Here is a 23216-nt window from a genome sequence, read left to right on the forward strand (position 1 = left end):
TTGGCCAGTCAACATGCCTGACCCCTGAATCTATGGGATATTTTCAAGAGAAAGACGAGAAACAGTCGATCCAACAGTATACAGATGATCTGAAGGCTCAGTAGTGCCTCAGCAGTGCCACAGGCTGATCACTTCCATGCCACACTTCACTGATGCTGTAATTTGTGCTAGAGCAAGTCATTTGCTATAATATGTGCTGCCGACCAAGTATTGAGTGTACAAATTAACATACTTTAAAAAACTTGAACTTTTCTGTTTTGATTGATCTTAGGAAATATTCTAATATTTTGAGATACTGGATTTTGGACTTTCATGAGCTGTACGCTCTAATCATCAAAATTTAAAACAAAAAAAAAAATTTTTACTTTACATTTAGGGAATCTAGAATATATGAAAGTTTCTTTTTAAAAAATAATTTACAATAAAAAAATGAACTTTTTCACGATATTCTAATTATATGACCAGCACCTGTATTTATACAGTATCTCACTCAACTGTGACATCATTTGCTACCTTAATCTAAAATCTAGCTTTGAGTTTTGAGAGTGCAAATGTATTTATTTCCAGCAGTCAGTTTATAGAGCATTTGTCTAGTCCAGTAATAAAACCTTACTTGCTATAGCTACATTTTATTTAGCAAATGCCAGGGAAAAATTGTAAATGTAGCAAATAACCTGGTTTTATTAGTGTACTATGTTAAATGTACATTCTATAAACTGTCTACTGTATAAACCATATACTTGTAAGTGGTTAAGCACATTAATTTTCCTTTAGTTTGCTAAAACCTCTGATATTATAGGTTTTATGTTTTATAATATTTACAATGAATCAGCTGAATCAGTGTGTGAATTCATTGTTAATCGGATTCTAATACTGTCTATTATTTTTTTAAAAACACAGAAACCAGGGTACCAGCATCCAAAACAAAAGAGGCTTGTTATTTATTGGATCCAAAAATCAATGTTCATTTAGGCTGCAGAAACGATATGACTCATCTACCTCGTTTTTTTACAATATATATTTCAGAACTCTAATCTCAAACAGTAATGGCACTGAGGCAAAATGTCAAATTGCCAGCTAGCCAAGCATACCAATGACCAATCATGAATAATACGAGAGACGTAAGAGGCCACATGAATCACTTTAAATTCCCTTTTTGCTGCAGGATTGAGATTTGGTAAGAAAATCCTCCATTCACAACCTGTAACATTGAGGGCATCATGCTACACACCATCTCAGAGCTGAGAGGTCTTTCATCTTCATGTTCATTGTTTTGTTGTGTTGTGTTCAGTGAGGTACAAATTCACTCTGAGCGCATCTCTGCTCAGTTTAATCTGATCTTTCCTAGCTCAGAGTCAAAAACTGCAGTTTGTACAACAGTATCCCTCAGGGTTAAATAGATTGGCTACCTTCACCTTTTCCTTTCCTCTAAAAAGGATCTCTGTTCCATCCAAACATAGTGTGCTGCCTCATGTCAAAACAACAAGCCAACCAAAACAACCACATATAACAGAGCTCCTCACAAGAAACTCGACTAACGCTCACTGTGACCTTCTGTCATCAATTACTCAGCCTCATGCAGTTCCAAACCCAGAAGAGATTCGTTAATCTTCGAAATGAAGATACATTTAATGAAATCTGGGAGAATTCTGAATTTTGTTTCAGTTAAAGGGCTATATGTAAGAATTTTCATGTATAAATTGCTTTTTTATTACCAATGTGTGAACAGCTTGTAACGAACTTAAAAAATAAGACCTTCCCCGAATTCCTAGGTTGCCTATGAAAGCCTGATTTCTATGTGCTGGGAAAATCAAAAGATGTGACGTTTACGAGAAATGAATGCTTATACAATGTTCAGGATGATGTCGAAAGAGACATTATGTTCTGTAACGTCAAAGTGTCATGCAAAGAAAAGGGATTAATTCCAACTATAGTCTCACTTAGTGAGATCTATATAGTCTATAGTCTCTTGTGAATTGCAGAGCTTGTGCAAATATATCCACATCGCTATGATCCGACGCTTTCTTAACTGCTGCTTTCTCACCGCTGAGAGGAAAGCGTGCAGCACATATTTACATATTCATCTAACTATCGTTACTCTCTGCAGCTCGGATGGCGTCTGGATGTTCGATAACAGTATATTGCTGCAAGGGTATTTCCAACTTCTTTTTACTTCTAAGCAAAGAATGGAAAAGAACTTCGCCATGAGTATATCGGAGCACTGAATCACGTTCAGTCGCTTGTACGTGTGCACGAGTGCGAGAACGAGGAGTTAGTTGCAGGCTGCAGTTCACTTAACGCCCACCGGTGTCGCTAATAACAAGGGTTTCTGAATTCTACATCTAGCCCCTTCAAAGGGTTAGTTCACAAAAAAATGAAAATTCTGTCATTAATTACTCACCCTCATGTCGTTCCACACCCGTAAGACCTCCGTTCATCTTCGGAACACAAATTAAGATATTTTTCATAAAATCCAATGGCTCAGTGAGGCCTGCATTGCCAGCAAGACAATTAACACTTTCAATGCCCAGAAAGCTACTAAAAACATATTTATAATAGTTCATGTGACTACAGTGGTTCAACCTTATTATGTATCAATGGGTCTATTTTACTTTTTTATTTTATTAATTGCTGTATCTATTGGTTCCTTGTCAAGCACTTTGAATTGCATTAATTAATTAATCGGCCATTACTAGATACTGTTGAATAAAGTCGTTATTTAGTTTTTTTGCCGCTCAAAAAGTATTCTCGTCGCTTCATAACATTAAGATTAAACCACTGTTTAAAATATGTTTTTAGTAGCTTTCTGGGCATCTGAAAGTGTTAATTGTCTTGCAGGCAATGCAGGCCTCACTGAGCCATCAGATTTTATCAAAAATATCTTAATTTGTGTTCCGAAGATGAACGAAGGTCTTACGGTTGTGGAACGACATGAGGGTGAGTAATTAATGAGAACAGAATTTTCATTTTTGGGTGAACTAACCCTTTAACGTTTATTTTATTAAAAGTAACAAAAATGTTATGGTTTTAGTTTTAGTTTTAGACATGTTTGTCAGCTTCCAATACACCTGAAAAAGAGGAAAAGAGTCATACTCCCATTTCCTGCAGTGGTTGTGCAGTATTGTTTTTCACTTACTGACCACAGAGCAGCACTGAGCTGCTATAGGAAGCTGTGTGTTTGCACTCTTGCTTGACATTCTGATATGATTTGTCCAGGGAAAGCAAACTCATTGAAGATCATTAGATTGTGATGTAGAGTAGTTTCTAATCACATCAGTCACTAAGTGCTTTCTAAGGCCAATTAGCCAGCTTAGCTCACAGAGAAAATGCTAATGATCTAAGTAGGATAACAATTGCAATGGAGATAATTCCTTTGTACAGAGCTTTATGCCTGAGCACTGGATGCTAATTGCTTCTAATGCTGGTGTTCCACTATTGTTTGCTATTACTAATAGGACCTAAGAACTTTAAATAAGAAGGAATGTAGAGTAAGACATAAGAAGGAAAGTAAACTCTCTCAAAGTTTTTCAAAGCTATAGTAAAGTAAAGTGAACTGCAAAGTCACATGCACATTTACTCCCTATTGTGATGTATATCCAAGTGAAACAGCTTCTCGAACAAGAAGAAATGTAGGGCGGGACTTGATTTGTTACATGGGGAATTGATTGAATTTATTGTATGGTTGTGTTTTGCCATTACTTGGATCTCATGTGAGTGATAGGTTGTCCCGCCCTCATGCCAGTAAACACGTCATTTTGTAGAATGTTGCAATTTATACAACAGTTTGTTCTGGTTCTCGAATCTGATTGGCTAGGAGGTCTTTCCAGCCATGCAATATTATACCAGTATCACCACAGGAATCGTTTCACTGTTTGAATCAGCATTCTTTCAGCGATTGTTATGACGGACGATCAAACCTACCATATTTTTACAGATACTACTGTTCTTGTGTCACGGAATGTAGTTTTAAGAATTTTTTTAGGAGAGAATGTAGTTATTTAGACCTCAAATATGCAATTTATATGTTAACATAGTGCTTATTTTTGGATGTTTTTAGACATTTTTGAAGATGTGAGCTCCAGGCCATCAGCTCGTGTACCCGCAGAGAACAGCTTCATCTCGGCTAGTCCTTTGGGAATTTGCCACTGGCGATATTGCTCTATATCGCATGGCTACGAGAGTGATATTGTGTGCAATGTTTGCACAAATTATCTTCTAAAGACAGCAATATGGGTGCATTTATAGAGATGAAATATTGCTTTTTAACAAACTTTTGTGTTTACTGATGTTTTACGGCCTAATCAAATGAGAGTATATTTTTATGGTGATTATACACCGTGCTGTAAAGTTATAGTGCCACACATTTTGTTCACTGGAGGATGGATGGCGACAAAAGATTTAGGGAGAGCGAGCACAGAGGACATAAAGAAGATTACAGAAATAAGACATAAAAGTTACAGCCAGAACCTCAGTCTGCTCAGAATACTAATTAGTCTTATATCTGATGCTTGAAAGAGAGAGGAGATATTCAGACTGGACTCAAATGCAGGATTCTGTTCTTAACTACAGTTGATATACCGGATAATGAGAGATCACCTGTCACAAATCCACAGCACATTAAAGAGGAGAATAAAAGGAAAGAGTGAGAGAGAAACTTGCATAAACCTTCAATCTGTCTGGATGTCTCCTAGATTTGGCAAAGTCCTGGTCTGACAAGTGTTCAAGGACTTAGAACAAGATTAAAGTGTCTCAGACTGTGTGCACGCATTGTTTGTTTCAATTAAAATAAATTCTGGTGCGATTGCTTTCTTAGCGCGGTTCATTTGAGTAAGTGGTGCGCACCAAACACGCTTCCAAATGAACTCTGGTGCAGTTTGACTGAAATATGAACGCAACATGGACCAAAGATACACTATATTGCCAAAAGTATTGGGACATCCCTCCAAATCATTGAATTCAGGCATTCCAATCACTCCCATGGCCAAGGTGTATAAAATCAAGCACCTAGGCATGCAGACTGCTACAAACATTTGTGAAAGAATAGGTCACTATCAGGAGCTCAGTGAATTCAAGCCTGGTACCATGATAGGTTGCCACCTGTGCAATAAGTCCATTCGTGAAATTTCCTCACTACTAAATATTCCACGGTCAACTGTTAGTGGTATCATAACAAAGTGGAAGCAATTGGGAACAACAGCAACTCAGCCATGAAGTGGTAGGCCACGTAAAATCACAGAGCAGGGTCAGCGCATGCTGAGGTGCACAGTGCGCAGAAGTCACCAACTTTCTCAGATTAGCTCAAGAACAGTACGTAGAGAGCTTCATGGAATGGGTTTCCATGGCCGAGCAGCTGCATCCAAGCCTTACATCACCAAGTGCAATGCAAAGTGTCAGATGCAGTGGAGTGAAGCACGCCGCCACTGGACTCTAGAGCATTGGAGATGTGTTCTCTGCAGTGACGAATCATGCTTCTCTGTCTGGCAATCTGATGGACGAGTCTGGATTTGGTGGTTGCCAGAAGAACGGTACTTGCCTGACTGCATTGTGCCAAGTGTAAAGTTTGTTGGAGGGGGGATTATGGTGTGGGGTTGTTTTTCAGGGGTTGGGCTTTCCGCCCCTTAGTTCCAGTGAAAGGAACTCTTAATGCTTCAGCATACCAAGACATTTTGGACAATTTTATGCTCCCAACTTGATGGCCCCTTCCTGTTCCAACATGACTGAGCACCAGTGCACAAAGCAAGGTCCATAAAGACATGGATGAGTGAGTTTGGTGTGGAGGAACTTGACTGGCCTGCACACAGTCCTGACCTCAACCCGATAGAACACCTTTGGATGAATTAGAGCGGAGACTGTGAGCCAGGCCTTCTCGCCAACATCACTACCTGACCTCACAAATGCACTTCTAGAAGAATGGTCAAAAGTTACCATAAACACACGCCTAAACCTTGTGGAAAGCCTTACCAGAAGAGTTGAGGCTGTTATAGCTGCAAAGGGTGGGACAACTCCATATTAAACCCTACAGATTAAGAATGTGATGTCATTAAAGTTCATGTGCATGTAAAGGAAGGCGTCCCAAAACTTTTGGCAATATAGTGTATCTACACAAACCAAAAAATAGACATGATTTCACAAGATGTGAATGCTCAAGCAGACCTGTTATTTCTCGTCATAGAAGCTATGTTGCCCATTAAAGTTTGGTAAAGGCGTCGAAACCCAGGGTAAAAATATCCCTATATGTACATGCATAAAACAAGCCCATTTAGCACACAACATTGTTTATTGATGTTTGGTGAGTTCTGTCACAAAATATATTTGTTTATTCAGGTTGTGACCTTATCCTTATGGTTTTTGGTTTTGTAGCTTTAATTTGTAGTGTTAAAAATGACAGTGTGAACGCTAAGCAAACTATAACTAAATGTATACGGACCAAAAGAACCAAAAGAACCAAACTACAAGTGTGAACACACCCTTAGAGTAAAACTGCTGATCAACTCATATTTAAAGGTGAAGCATTATGAGTCACAATATCGATTAGCAAAAATAATGATCCATGACCTTACCCATTTTCAAATCAAAAAAACTGCTACAAGTATGTAGATCAGCACTATTTCTCTAAGAAAGCAAATTCCCTTCTGATTATGCTCAAAGTTAATGGCTCGTCCCTGTATAAACTAATATTTCAGGTGTCTATACACCCTCCTTTTATACCTAAGATTAATATTAGCTGACACAGCCTGTTCTCTTTAAACATCCCTTGTGAACAGATTATTGTCTCTATTGTTTTTCATCCTGCTTTGTAACTAATTCCCCTGACTTCATTTACTGAGCACTGAAAGATGCTCCGCTCCTCAAACGACCTCTGATGTCTCTTAGTACAGTGAAACAGGAAGTACAAGAGGAAACAGTGGCTCAGCAGGTCATTTAGGACACATCAGCGAAAATGCTCATGAAGACAGACGCTGTTGTGCATATAATCAGGGATTTGATTGCTCATTGAATACTTGTGTGTTCAAGACAAGTTTAGCACTGTAGGGTATAGTTAGGGTAGGGTAGGTAATTTCAGAGAGGTTAGAAATAACCAGCTATGCATAAGAAGGCAGACCGCTCTCCAAAGCCAAGCTAAAACACATGAACATGCACAGCCAGAGCAGACCCTGCAACGCGTCACAAAAGATGGAGTTACGTTACCTCGTCTCAAAGCGCATAACATTACAGTAATAATTCATGTAAACAACTTATGAGATCTGACTTGTACCACCTGACTGCTTCAGATTCATTTCAGCATTGATAGTGCTGTCATAGAAACGCATAACTCTGAGTACAAGAACGTCACGGGTTGAAATCTCGTAATTACTGTTAAGACTTGGAGTGAATGGCATATTTGCCAATGATTGTATGAACATTTTTTGGTCCTGAGACTTCCACAGAAGATATATGTACAATTTTTTAATATTTTGACCACTTCTATTATTGATTGCTATCAGGATGTGAAGAGAGATTCAACCAGGATAACAAAAAATGCTTGAAAAACATTATACCTTATCTTTAATATGACTACTTTTACACTGGGGTAGAAATAAATCTCACATAAATACTTGTTAATAAATTTGAAGGACAAAAATAAATAAAATAAAATAAAATAAAATAAAATAAAATAAAATAAAATAAAATAAAATAAAATAAAATAAAAACAGATTAATACAATAAATTTTCATGAATTTTTTTTTGCAAAAAAAATTATTAAAAATAACAAATAAAAAGATAATATAAAATAATATAAAGATAATATAAAAATAATGAGTGAAGATTACATATTAATAACATATTAATATTATTAAACATATTAAACATTAATTATTAAAATTAACCAAATATACTATTACATTTTGTCACATTTGCCACCAAATTTGAATGACAAAGGCAAAAAATAAGTAATTAAAAACTGCATTTTTTATGAATTCCTACTAATTTAATGGTCTGTGTTTTATATCAGACAAACGTCCCAAAAATCTAATAAAAATAGATTTAAAAATAAAATAAAAATCAGATTTAAAAATAAAATTAAAAAATAGATTTAAAAATAAAATTAAAAAACAGATTTAAAAATAAAATTAAAAAAATAGATTTAGAAATAAAATATAGATTTAAAAAAATAAAAAAATACAAAAAAAATACAAAAATAAAATGATTAAATTTTGCCAGATTTATTTTATGAGTTTCACTGATCCTAAAACAGCATTCAGACCCCAGTGTCATCATAACATGTCCAATTATTCTACTTCCAGCTGAATTACAATAATTATGCAAACCATACAACTGGACAAAACCCTTTATGAACATCTATCTGTACTTGAGTGCGTAAAATGAATCCACATACGTTGGTTCCCTGCCCACTAGTGTCCTTCTCTGCATGCCAGTAGATGACCTCTGACCCTTCCAGTAGCTGCACTGTGCATTCCGAACGTGACAGACGCACACGACCCCAGACTGTTGCGAAGAACCCCGCGTGCCTAACTTCACGCTGCTGACGCAAGTGTACAAAGACCCTCTCTATTTCAACTTAAATAACTATATATGGCCAGAAACAGGCTCGTACTCCAAGAATATGATCCTGTCACTGTGTGTATGTGTGTCACGAGGCCACGTCTCCTTGGGCAACATTAGGGGGCAGATGTTCATGCACAGGAATGAGAGACAGCAATTAAGCTAATGAGGCAGGTAACTAATGGAGCCATCGCTTTGAATGAAGATGCCAATTAATAGCCACTTTAATGACAGTGCTTCATCACCTCTTGTTGCATTGTGGGACGTCTTAATTACACTTCCCTCCTCAACTACAAACAGATGATTTTTGAGATTTATTCTGACAGTATCTGTGGTCTTGTATGCATGATATAACTTTGGTATCATGACGGGGGTTTTTTCTCGTTCTTTTTTTGGTTCGGAAGGTGTTGTGGGTGCATCTTTCTGTTTGCTGCATGACAGTTCGGGGAGATTATGGGCTCTGTGCAAATAGCACAAACAGTCTTCGTGTGCCCTACTTACAAAGTTTTCCATCTCTAAAACAATCTCAGCTGGTTGTTTATGCTGTACAGAAAAAAGCAACATGGAGCATGTTGTAGGTGAGATAGTTGTGATTAATTCACTTGTCTTTGGTTTGCTGGTCACCTTTATTTGTGGAAAAGAGAGAAACACACAGGATCTAAATATACCATTTGTGTTTTCCTTAAAGGGGTCATATCCAGAAAAACTGCGTTTTGGAAATAAAACTATGTAGATATACTGTAACATTCATAACAATCTCTCCCAAGTTGATGTGTGAATTATGACTTTCAGTTAGGTCAACTTCTTTTAATGGAATTTATATAAAGTAATTTCAGGTGAAATCTGTATAGCACTGAGACAGAAATCTTTGTCTTTTGCAGCCATGATGAATAAACAATTTCTTTTTAAAAAATTACTGACCCCAAACTTTTGAATGGTAGTGTAAACATATTAGCATGTGACCGCCCATGTTTACATATCAAACCTACTGAGTATTCACCAACTAGGCCACCCAGTCTTAAAGGATTAGTTCACTTTCAAATAAAATTTTCCTGATAGTTTACTCACCCCCATTTCATCCAAGATGTTCATGTCTTTCTTTCTTCAGTCGAAAACAAAATTAAGGTTTTTGATGAAAACATTCCAGGATTATTCTCTTTATAATGGACTTCAATGCTCTCCAAACAGTTGAAAGTCAAAATTACAGTTTCAATGCAGCTTCAAATGATCACCTTCCAAGTGGTTCCTCCAAAACCACACTACATATACTTAAAAAAGCTTACGCTGTATGTCCTACGCCTTCCCTATTCTACTTATGGAACAAACACAGCGGCAGTTCCAAAGTTTATTAAGGAGAGGTGTAGGACATACAGCGTAAGCTTTTTGAAGAATATGAAAGTGCGGTTTTGGCGGAAGGACTTGGAAGACAATCATTTGTGATTATAAAGCATATACATTTACTTTTTTTTTTCGAAAATGACAGATCGTTTTACTAGATAAGAGCCTTATTCATCGTCTGGTATTGTTTAAAGCCCTTTGAAGCTGCACTGAAACTGTAATTTTGACCTTCAACCATTTGGAGGCCATTGAAGTCCACTATAAGGAGAACAATCCTGGAATGTTTTCATCAAAAACTTAATTTCTTTTCGACTGAAGAAAGAAAGACATGAACATCTTGGATGACATGGGGGTGAGTAAATTAGCAGGAAATTTTTATTTGAAAGTGAACTAATCCTTTAAAGGTAACAAAAAACGCCTGTTTATGAGGGTCAGAGAGAACTAAAATATGACTGTTTTCAATGTAAGAAACTTTGACTAACATTATAAGTAGACTTCAGGTGGAAAAATAGTATTCTACACTTCTCACACATTATAGGTGGACACAAGCCCTTGAAAATATACATCTGTGTTCACTTCACTGAGAGGTCTTATATTGTCTTCCCTGGCAGGCTCCATAATATTCCACGTTTTGAAGTGCATAAGGGATCTCATTCATAAAACAGAGCAGAACAACAGATGCATTGTGGGCTGACGGTTGTTCTTTCCGTTTGCCGTCTAGCTCCCTTTTTCTGAAAGCCTAACCTTCGGTGTGTCGGCCGGAGAGATGAACAGAGACAGAATATATTTGGAAGGGTTAGGCTAAATCTTGGCCAATGAAAAACACATGCTGTAATGCTTATGAATACTTAAATGTGTTTAAATGGTATTCAACTTGTTTGTGAAGCATACTTTCAGTCATTCAATGTCATGTTTTTTTTGTTTTTTTAGATGACTAGAAATATGCCAAAAGACATAGTACTCTTGCTTTCTTTGTGAATTTCAAAAAGAGGTTCAGCATGGATTTTTTTTTAGCAACTTTCAATCTTTTAGTGTCATTTTTCTTCCTATCTTAGAAAGACAAGCTCGGAGAAGCAAAGAACGAGCAAGGTCTTATAAGGCGAATCCGCTGTTACACTTCTTACGTAAACACTTTTTACCGACTTTCACAAAATGACTGCATTTATAAGATCAAAAGCAGCCCTGACTTAAAAAGTTTGCACATACTGAGAATATTTGTAGGCTTTGAAGCCACTGATATTAAACAGGATCATTTTCCTTACTGTTTGATTTTGTCAATAAGCTGCACTGAAGCTGAGTTGGGTCTTGTGAAAGCAACCAAAAGACTAAATATAATCGTTTAAATATAGTCTAATGCAGAAGTTAGAGGACTACACTTTTTCAGTGTTACAGGTCATTGCGTTTTCTTCCTGTTTCACATTACATTTTAAAGAGCTATCTTGGGAAACAATTTTTGCATTATAAGCATTTTCAAAGCAATCTACAGTTTTTTTATTCACTTTGGTACTATTAGTACTAATCTTAGTACTAATCTCACAACAGATCATCAAAAGTGCACTTTTTTCAAACATTTCAGCATATTTTCAATTATTTTAGCACAATACACAAAATCACAAAGTATCCTTTTCACTATGCAAAATAAGTGTTTTTATCTATATAAATGTTTCATTCGCAGTAACTGCCTTTTATAATGCTATTACTATCAAACTTTTGAGTTGCATCTCTTTTCGTTCAGTTTAATACATCTGTCTATTATTTAATCCAAATGATCTTAATGGTTAATCAGTGGATCATTTGGTACATCTATAGATTTCTATAGATATTGATTCTATAGGCATAGTTTCTATAGAAATTATTTACTCTAAGTACAAAACACAGTTAGTCATTCTTTCAAAACTTGATCTCATGGTTTCGTTCTAGCTGCACAAGTTTCATTTTACATAATCACTGTTTCAAACACAAGATCGTTGTGATATGTAATGAGCACATTTGGTTTAATCACTGAAACACAACAGTATGATCTTCTTTCAGTTTAACAATGCAAGATGCATGTTTCAAATCACCCTTGTTGCTGAAACATTTACAAAGGGCTACAGATGCCACAATTAGAAAATACACTTACATTACCTAAATTACATAACTGACAGAAAATCCTTAATGTTTGTAATAGTATCTATTCAGTGTGTTATCAAAAGGTGTGAAGTATGACACAGTCATGAGGTTTTGTGTAGAACAGAGTTTGCTGTAATACAGTAAATGTTCTCACTGTACCATATGACCGAATCTATAACGGATCTTATAGACGTTACGTTGGTATATGTGGTTTACGGGGACTCTCCATAGGCGTAATGGTTTTTATACTGTACAAACTGTATATTCTATCCCCTACACTAACCTACCCCTAAACGTACCCATCATTTTTACATTTTATAAAAAATATAATTTCATTTGATTTATAAATGTCCTCATGGGGACCAAAAAAAAAAAAAAAGTCCAAACAAGGTCTAAAATTACTGGTATTACCATCCTTGTTGGGATATTTGGTTCACAATGCAGTGTTGCAGGACAGGACCACACACACACTTTGAAAATTGTGGTCATCATCTAAGATAAATTGCTTATAATTAATTACATTTGATTATCCATATCCAAAATTGCAAAAAATTTCTATAGAAACTATGCCTATAGAATCAATATCTATAGATATCTATAGGTGTACCAAATGATCCATTGATTGACCATTAAGGTCATTTGGATTAAATAATAGACAGATGTATTAAACTGAATGAAAAGAGATGCAAATCACAAGTTTGATAGTAATAGCATTCTGAAAGTCAGTTACTGCGAATGAAACATTTATATAGATAAAACACTTATTTTGTGTAGTGAAAAGGATACTTTGTGATTTTGTGTATTGTACTAAAACAATTGAAAACATGCTGAAATGTTTGAAAAAAGTGCACTTTTGATGATCTGTTGTGAGATTAGTACTAAGAGGTTTGAAAATGTACATCTTACTTGTTAAAATAGTACCAAAAAAAAAAGGACTTTTTTTTTTGTCCCCATGAGGAAAACAGCTTATAAATCATATGAAATTATATTTTTATAAAATGTAAAAATGCAGAAAGTTTTCTGTGATGGGTACGTTTAGGGGTAGGTTAGTGTAGGAGATAGAATATACAGTTTGTACAGTATAAAAACCATAACGCCTATGGAGAGTCCCCGTAAACCACATATACCAACGTAACGTCTATAAGATCCGTTCTAGATTCGGTCATATGGTACAGTGAGAACATTTACTGTATTGCAGCAAACTCTGTTCTACACAAAACCTCATGACTGTGTCATACTTCACACCTTTTGATAACACACTGAATAGATACTAACATTATGGATTTTATGTCAATTATGTAATTTAGGTAATGTAAGTGTATTTTCTGTAGCCTCTGTAAATATTTCAGCATCAAGGGTGATTTGAAACATGTATCTTGCATTGTTTGCTATTGAATGAACTGGTTGTTAAAAGTACTAAACTGAAAGAAGATCATACTGTTGTGTTTCAGTGATTAAACCAAATGTGCTCATTACATATCACAACGATCTTGTGTTTGAAACAGTGATTATGTAGAATGAAACTTGTACAGCTAGAACGAAACCATGAGATCAAGTTTTGAAAGAATGACTAACTGTGTTACAAGTGTGATCAGTTTGGAGATTTGTACTAAGAGTTTTGAAAATGTACATCTTACTTGTGAAAAAGTATCAAAGAGAATAAAAAACTGTAATACAATCAGTAATCCATGTCTTTTCAGAAATAATTGTAAACACTTTTAAAGAGTAAATGCATTATAAAACATAATAAAAACCCATATAGATAGACAGACAGACGATAGATAGATAAATAGATAGATAGATAGATAGATAGATAGATAGATAGATAGATAGATAGATAGATAGATAGATAGATAGATAGATAGATAGATAGATAGATAGATAGATAGATAGATAGATAGATAGATAGATAGATAGATAGATAGATAGATAGATGATTAAAACTGGACGCAGAAATTTAACGGATTAGTTCACTTTCAAATTAAAATTTCCTGATAATTTACTCACCCTCATGTCATCCAAGATGTTCATGTCTTTCTTTCTTCAGTCGAAAAGAAATTAAGGTTTTTGATGAAAACATTCCAGGATTATTCTCCTTATAGTGGACTTCAATGGCCTCCAAATGGTTGAAGGTCAAAATTACAGTTTCATTGCAGCTTCAAAGCGTTCTACACGATCCCAAACAAGAAATAAGGGTCTTATCTAGAGAAACCATCACTAATTTTCTAAAATAAAATTAAAATTGTATACATTTTAACCATAAATGCTCATCTTGAACTAGCTCTCTTCTTCTTCTTCTCTATTAGAATTCCGGCAGTGTAGACGCTGCTAAGTGTATTACTGCCCTCCACAGGTCAAAGTTTGAACTAAATTGTCATATACAATATACTAGTGCAAGTATATAACAATGAGTGATGGTTTCTCTAGATAAGACCCTTATTCCTCGTCTGAGATTGCGTAGAACGCTTTGAAGCTGCACTGAAACTGTAATTTTGACCTTCAACCGTTTGGAGGCCATTGAAGTCCACTATAAGAAGAAAAATCCTTGAATGTTTTCATCAAAAAACTTAATTTCTTTTCGACTGAAGAGAGAAGGACATGGACATCTTGGATGACATGGGGGTGAGTAAATTATCAGGAAATTTTCATTTGAAAGTGAACTAATCCTTTAAGAAAGCCTGTTTTGTTAAACAGCAAACAATTGTGTGTTTCTCATGAGACGGGTGCAGAATACATAGCAGATCTTCTTCTCTCCCTCAGCATGAAGACAGTCAAAACATGATTTGAATCTTCTGTCTGGTGTGGTGTCAGTGGTTTTCTCTGTAGCCCTGCAAGCCGTTGCCATAGAGACCTCTGAGACCAGCACTCATACATGGTACTATTTTGACTATGTCTGTGCATATGGAAGACTTTATGGCAATGATTAAACAATATGCAAAGAAAAAACAAAAGCTGCTCTTTCATGGTTGAATGTCTGGTTATTGTGTCAACAACAGGCTGTCATAACAGTCACTGACTCATGTCTGCCTTTCCATTCGCTCTTCAAATACACAGCAGTGCCTCTAAGAAAAAAAAAAAGATCAAAAGCATGTGTATATCCTCAGTTTTGATGTTTTGACCAGGTCATCAGAGGTCTTATGAATCAGTTTTGTACACAGTCCATCTCTAGGCACATGGGTTTGATTTATGAGTCACATTAATGCACTTGCTTTGTCATGGCAAAGCAAGTCTGAGCTCACCTGACCTCCTATTGTTTTCTCCCTCATACATGCGTGTGCAAAGATGTAAACACTGACACACAATGCAAACTCCAAGCACTAGTCCAAACATAGTGGGGATTAACCCATAGAAAACTCATGAATGAGAATCAATCAGTAATTCAACTTGTTTGACAGAAATATTTGTCCACTTGACCCACAAAACACTTTAGGGACTTTGAATGTCCCTTATTTACAATGAAATGTCATATAAATAGATTACAGACAAAGTCAATTCACACAAAACTCAGTTCATGGAAACTCAGCTTCCACTAAATGTAAATAAATCAAATGCTTCACAAAAATTGCTCTTTATTATATTTTATTTTTATTTATTTACTATATAATATTATAAAAAATAAATATCATAATGAAAATATTTTAATAATAAATGAAATATCATATTATAATAACAAATATAGCATATTATGTTAATAAATAATTCATTTATTTATTATATTTACTTTTAATAATAATAATAATAATAATACATTAAAACTTTATAATATCAAGAAGTAAATATAAAAATAATAAATAAATGAATTATTTATTAACATAATTAATATGCTATATTTTTTACATTAAATATTATTAGAAAATTAGAATATAGAAAAAAGTGAATATTACAAAATGTTTACTTTATAAAAGTTTAAAGTAAATATGATAAATGTGAAATATGATGATAAATAAACCCCACCTTAGAATATTTATACTAAAGTAAAGTATTATTTATACAAAAGTTTATTAAATGAAATTTAATACAGATATTATAATTATAAAGCAAATATGATGATTATTAAGACAATATCTCTGTCTTAATACTCTCTCATAATAATAAATTATTGGGATTTAATCATAGTCATTATATTATAGTTATTATCAAAGGTTTACTTTATACAATTGTATATATTATTATAATATGATAAATGTAAATCTAAATATTATGATAATCTATTGCCAAATTCTTTATAACACAATAAAATATTAAAAATACCAACGTTTATTAAAGTAAATATTATAATGAATATATTATAATTTTAAAGCATACAGTACATGATTACCATGTTAAAGAGTTATTATATTTGCTTCATAATATTCATAATATTAAAACAATATACATAATATTATTAGAACATTAAAGTAAATATTATAAAATATTATGATAAATAAATCACTTGTTACATTGTATTATTTATTAGAATATTTATTTATAATACTTATTGCACTATTAAAAAAAAAAAAAAAAAAAAACATGGCCAAAAAATGCCATTGCAAGGTTTATTTTCAACAGAACTACTCAAAGTAGAACACACATTAGTATTTTGATAAAAGACTTTCTTATATTTGTGTAAATATTTGCCAGTGGATTCTAGAAGAGCTTCTTAAGTATTTTAACAACCTCAAATATGCTCGCCTGAAGAACTTCAAAGACTCCCGTTTCCTTTAAAAGGCGTATTCAGTGTCCTTTGATAACTTTGTCAACGAAACCCTGAATGAAGATGCTGCCAACCCTTGAAATCCAATATCTGACTGCTGAGGAAACCTGCGACAAGTTCTACCAGAGCATTAAACATGAAAATTAAAGCTGAACATGGAGCTTCAAAGATATAGAGGAGCGAATTTTAAAACACAGACGTGACGGTATAAATCTTTAATATTCCTGTGGGCAAAGAGCCTGTCTTCCTCTCTGTCGAGGCACAAGACGGGACGGTTTTGAGAGAGATTTATGGAACCTTCTCAAATTCCCGCCTGATTCCACAATAAACACTTTTGTCCACCTACTCAAAACCAGCTGTATGACCTCGAGGATAAAAATCTCCATTGTTGGACGAGGAACCAAGACAAGTCATCATTCAGGAGAGGTTGATGAGAGGTAAAAAGCAGGTCACAGGTCTTTCTTCACCTCTCTTGTTTGGGTCTTGGCATGAGATTTGAACTTGGAGAATGTCGTGATATTTGCGTGCAAACGAAACGGCTAAAATGTGTAGAGTGTAAACAATGTAATGTGCACATCTGTGTGTGTTTGCATGTAAAGACGTGGCCTGTCAAATGTGAGCTAAAGAGAATGAAATTTCTCACCAAAGCCTTGGTCTCATCCTCGTCCTTGTAGTAGTGCAGCTGGTCTCCTCGGAGGACGAACCAACGCGTGTGCCAGGTCTTCACGAAACCTCCTTGCTTCCGGAGCCAACCGCGTCGGAGAACGTCCTGCCTGGCCGATCCGCAGCCGTGCTGGGGGCTGTTGCCCGCGCTGCCAGCCTGTTCTTCCATGACCAAACAGACAGACCTTCCCTTTACCAGAGACAGAAGGCGAGATGGGTTAGTTTTAGCATGATACAAATAAAAGCGTGATAAAAGTCACATGACTAACATCTCAGGCAGGTATTCTGGTTTTAATACAAAGAAAGACAGCATTGTTGCCCTGCTATGCATTTGCATTTGTCAAGATAAGCAAATACTCATAAAACATTAGTTTGTCTTCTAAGGAATTGCTCATTTATGGCAGTCAAAATATGTTTGTTCAGATATAAGGGATATAAAAATTTCAGATATGAAAATTCAATGGCATGAACACTTCAGTGAAATATATATTATATATATATATATATATATATGTCACAGACAATTTTTTATAGCTTGTCAAATTTGTCCCTATTTATGTGTGTCCATTTAAATGCAAATGAGCTGTTGCTCCTGGCCTCCTTTCCAAAAGAGGGCGTAGCTTTAACAGCTCGCGCTTCGCATTCTCAACAACAACAAAACTGGAGAATCTCATGCAGACAAAATGTCAGAAATTTAATATATAATCAGTAATATCTTTATAATACAGTAAAGTATTATAAAAAAAAGTATATTAATGTAAATATAATAAAGTAAATATTATAATTATAAAAAATATTACTAGAATAAGAAAATATTACCCTAATAATAATAAATAATAGTTGAGATGTATTTATTATGTTTTATTAATATAATATTTATGCATTTGGCAGATGCTTTTATCCAAAGCAACTTACAACATTATACATAGCAAATATTATTAGAAAATTAAAGTGAATATTATAGTATACTCAACACGGCTGCATTTATTTGATCAAAAATACAGTAAAATGGTTAATTTGTGTAAAAGTATTACAATTATTAAAATAACTGCTTTCTATTTTAATATATTTTAAAATGTAACCTATTCTTCCACTATAAAAAAAAATAATTGTTGGTTTAACTTAAAAAAGTAAGGTACCTGGTTGTCTTAAAATTTTGAGTTCATTGAAATTAAAAATTTGAGTTAATACAATGAAGGCGTTTGATTTAATCAACGGAAACTCAAAATATTTTTTTATCTGAACTGCATTAATTATCTACGGAGCCCCTCACATGACATAAAAGAAAAAAAATTTAATTGTGCGCACGATTTACTATTTCGTTCCCTTGATTTATAAATCACGAAAATATTTTTTTACTGTGTGTGATAATTAGGATTCTTTGATGAATAGAAAGTTCAAAAGAACAGTACTTATTTGAAACAGAAATCTTTTGTAAAATAATAAATGTCTTTACTGTCACATGAACAATTTAATGCATCCTTGTTGAATAAAAGTAAAGTAAAATCTTACTGACTCTTTTGAATGGTAGTGTATGTGCAAAAATAAATAAATAACAGTTAATAAAAATATTTTTAAATATAATTGTTTCAAATAAATAGTAAAAAAAAAATTACAAATAATAAAAAAAAGATATTGTGTGAGGGATTCTGATGGACTTACTCATTGATATAGAATATCTAACTTTTTATCAAAAAGGTATGCTGACATATTCATACTGGCTTAAAGGATTAGTTCACTTTCAAATGAAAATTAGCCCAAGCTTTACTCACCCTCAAGCCATAGGTATATATGACTTTGTTCTTTCTGATGAACACAATTGGAGATATATTAATAAATATCCTGACACATCCAAGCTTTATAATGGCAGTGAACAGGATCATTAAGTACTTGCGAAGAAAACGGAACTGGTGTCGCATCAGTTAAGTTTTTTCCGTAAGTTGAATAGGGAAGGTGAAGGACGTAGCGTAAGCTTTTTGAACTGCAAGAGTTTTACACTTTCTTCGTAAGTAGAATACGGAAGGCAGTCTGGCGGAAGCTAGATATTTTACTTGATAAGTAACTTTTTTTTTTACACAAACGAATCGCTTCGCTTCAAAAGGCCTTTTTTGGAGCCGTGTGGAGTACGTTTATAATGGATGGATGTAGATGGATGCACTGTCTTCAGCTCATACTCGTTGATCCCGCTCACTGCCATTATAAAGCTTGGATGCGTCAGGATATTTATTAATATATCTCCGATCACCTAGAATGGCTTGAGGGTGAGTAAAGCTTGGGCTAATTTTCAATTGAAAGTGAACTAATCCTTTAATGCAGAATCTAGGTATTCCGTTTCTATACTCACCCCACTATTTAGCCAATCATTTACGTCGCAGTCTGACTTCTGACCCCACTGGCTTTATGTTATGACTGACATTAACTTTCACAATGATAACAAGATCTTTGCAAGTCTTCGCTTTATGAGTTCATGTAGCGATGGAAATAATCAAAAGCTCAGCAAATCTGAGTTCAGCAGGAAGGAAGTGACCTCCAGTGCACTTTTAACTGATCTCCTTCACCACTCACTCACTCCCCTTGCTCTTCCTTTCCATTTTCTCTCTCAGCTTCCCAAAAGAAAACCCAAAAGTTTGCAGTTGGAATAAGACTGTGCCTTTTCATGAGTCTACGAGATCACCAGACCTTCCCACAACAACATTCTGCTCAAGAGATTAAAATCGGTGCCGCACACAGAGCCAGGGGATGCCTTCCAGGAACAAAGCATTAAAAATTCAACATCTAAACAGTTGCTGCATTTGCTGGGAGCTGGAATTATAAGTTTGTATCTGTCCCCCACAAGTGCTTCAGCGTAGAGAGACAAGTCTGGGAATCGCATATCTGCAAAACAGGGCAGTCGGCCAAACACCTGACGTTCATTTAAGTGACTGTCTGACAACCAGACATGAAGGCATGAAATCATAAAAGGGTGTTTTATGTGAGTGTTTATGATTTTAAATGAAATCTTTCAGAGAAGATGGGGCGGAAGGTGCTGCCAAGCTAGAATCTTCATGTTTGTGCCCATCGAGATATCACTATCATGTCACGGCCGTCAGTGTAGATTTGTTACTCACTGCCTCAGCACATGTGATGCTTGCCGTTTGTGTGTATGCTAGTGTGTGCGGGAAACCTTTTCCTTTGAGTAAGTTTGTTTTTTCTCCCATTTAAATCAAAGAGTGGCACAGGACTTTAAACTGAGGAAACATTCATCACATTTGGTCTTTTCCTCAGTATGACCAGAGTCTGTCTTCAGCTTCCAAATCTGTTATGTGTTGTTGTTGTTGTACCAAACACAAATGTTCCTATCTACCTAGAAGGTATTTTAAGTGTTGTACGTGCACTTTTGACTATTCAAAACATTACGCAGTAAAGTTGTGCTGAACAAGACAAAATATGCAAAACAATCTGCAGGATTATCTAGAATTGGTGATTAAACATGATAAAATGTGTTAAAAAATGGTGTAGAAACAATTTTAATTTAGAAATTGCTCATTTAATTAAAAACTAACAATTTCACCCAATATTTACATGTAAGTTTTGTTTTTTAGAGTATCAAAACATTGATTAGCTTAATCAATTCTGTGTGTGTTACATAAGAAACTACAGTATAGATGTGGAGCACACGTATATAGTCTTTGGAGTCTGTCAAAAAAAAATTCTTACTAACCCCAAACATTTGAACAGTAGCTAAGCTAAGCAACATGTTAATGTCAGATTCAGAATCAAGATGCTAACTACTGGAGTCGTAATCTTCACTATATCTTTCATAACCCTGAGAAGATTACTTCTGAATTTATTATCTGATTTTGAGGTGAACATGCTGTATCTGCTAAAGAACCACGATGCTTCATGCAGAGAAAAATAGATAACACATGCAAAGGGGAAAAAAAAAAAAAAGGGTAACAGAAGTAATCCTCTTGTTCGTGTCATATTTAGAGGTCAAGGCTTATATTCTCTTGCTCTCAGCCTCATTAATGATTCAGACAGTGGCAGAGCCAGAACATGTTGAGCCCCAGACAGGATTTTGAAATACCGCCCCTGCATCTAATTTCCTCAAACAGCTTCGGAAATGAACTCAGATGATGGTGTTTCTCAATGCTGACGGCACCAGAGACCCAAAAATGGTTCAAATAGGGACATGCACACACTGTTTTTCTTTAGCGGGAAGCTGAAATAGTGTAAGTTTCAATACTTAACAACTCAACAACTGTAGGTTTATATGCCAAAAATCCTTGCTCTGTTTGTTCATTCTTAAAACTACAGATAAAAAAAAAAAAAAAAAGTTTTATTCTTAGTGTGAAGAATTTATTAATAACCCAAATAACCTTTTGTCAAGAGGAAAGGACCGGTGTTAAAGGTGCCCTAGAATGCTTTTTCACAAGATGTAATATAAGTCTAAGGTGTCCACAGAATGTGTCTATGAAGTTTCAGCTCAAAATACCCCATAGATTTTTTTTAAATTAATTTTTATAACTGCCTATTTTGGGGCATCATTAAATATGCACTGATTCAGCGCATGTCCCCTTTAAATCCTTGCGCTCCGAGCTCGCGACTCTAATACATTGCATAAACAAAGTTCACACAGCTAATATAACCCTCAAAATGTTCTTTACAAAGTGTTCGTCATGCATGCTGCATGCATACATCAGATCATGTAAGTACAGTATTTATTTGGATGTTTACATTTGATTCTGAATGAGTTTGAGGCTATGCTCCGTGGCTAAAGCTAACATTACACACTGTTGGAGAGATTTATAAAGAATGAAGTTGTGTTTATGAATTATACAGTCTGCAAGTGTTTAAAAATGAAAATAGCGACGGCTCGTCTCCGTGAATACAGTAATAAATGATTGTAACTTTAACCACATTTAACAGTACATTAGCAACATGCTAACGAAACATTTAGAAAGACAATTTACAAATATCACAAAAAATATCATGATATTATGGATCATGTCAGTTATTATTGCTCCATCTGCCATTTTTCGCTATTGTTCTTGCTTGCTTACCTAGTCTGATGATTCAGCTGTGCACAGATCCAGACGTTAATACTGGCTGCCCTTGTCTAATGCCTTGAACATGAGCTAGCATATGCAAATATTGGGGGCGTACATATTAATGACTGTTACGTAACAGTCGGTGTTATGTTGCGATTCGCCTGTTCTTCGGAGGTCTTTTAAACAAATCAAATTTACATAAGAAGGAGGAAACAATGGTGTTTGAGACTCACTGTATGTCATTTATATACTGAACTCTTGTTATTCAACTATGCCAAAGTAAATTCAATTTTCAATTCTATGGCACCTTTAAAGATTCTTCATGGATCCATAGATGCCAATAAAAACTTTTAAAGGGGATGTATTACGCAAAATTCACCTTTATAAGTTGTTTGATGTGTGTCAACAGTGTGTGTGTAAACAACCAGCCTATAATGGTAAAAATCCACCCACTTCTTTTTTTATAATCCCCATAAACCATAAACAGTCTCTCTGAACGCAAATTTGCCCCTATTCTTACGTAAAAGTAGGGGGAAACTCCGCCCATGACTGCTGACAATCTGCACTATTAGCATAGATCTGCCCTGAGAGAGCCACAGCAGTCCGCCATTTCTGTTTACCCGCTGTAGCAGCTGGAGATGTACAATGTCTTTGCCAAAAATATTACAAATGTTCTGTTATTGGATGTACCAATAAACATAAAAGTCTCCATAGATTCCCGGCATCTGAGCCACTGAGGACACTGTGGTTGAATTTCATTAATGAATAAAATGTGTCGACGAAAGTCAGTAAAGTGTTATATATTTGTGCAAAATATTTTACACTGATGTGATGGT

General features: G+C 34.9%; 1 protein-coding gene across 3 annotated transcripts in view; it reads right to left on the reverse strand.

Moving 5' to 3' along the window:
• The window catches only part of arhgap24 (Rho GTPase activating protein 24), a 143871-nt gene that overhangs the window by 101930 nt on the left and 18725 nt on the right, over positions 1 to 23216 (reverse strand). For all 3 annotated transcript variants that reach the window (XM_048166793.1, XM_048166794.1, XM_048166791.1), the window contains exon 2: positions 17331 to 17540. In XM_048166793.1, the coding sequence (XP_048022750.1) occupies positions 17331 to 17519 (189 nt within the window). In that variant the 5' untranslated portion in view covers positions 17520 to 17540. The remainder of the gene's footprint in view (positions 1 to 17330; positions 17541 to 23216) is intronic.

Source organism: Megalobrama amblycephala, linkage group LG18, assembly GCF_018812025.1.
Source record: "Megalobrama amblycephala isolate DHTTF-2021 linkage group LG18, ASM1881202v1, whole genome shotgun sequence".
Classification (NCBI taxonomy): domain Eukaryota; kingdom Metazoa; phylum Chordata; class Actinopteri; order Cypriniformes; family Xenocyprididae; genus Megalobrama; species Megalobrama amblycephala.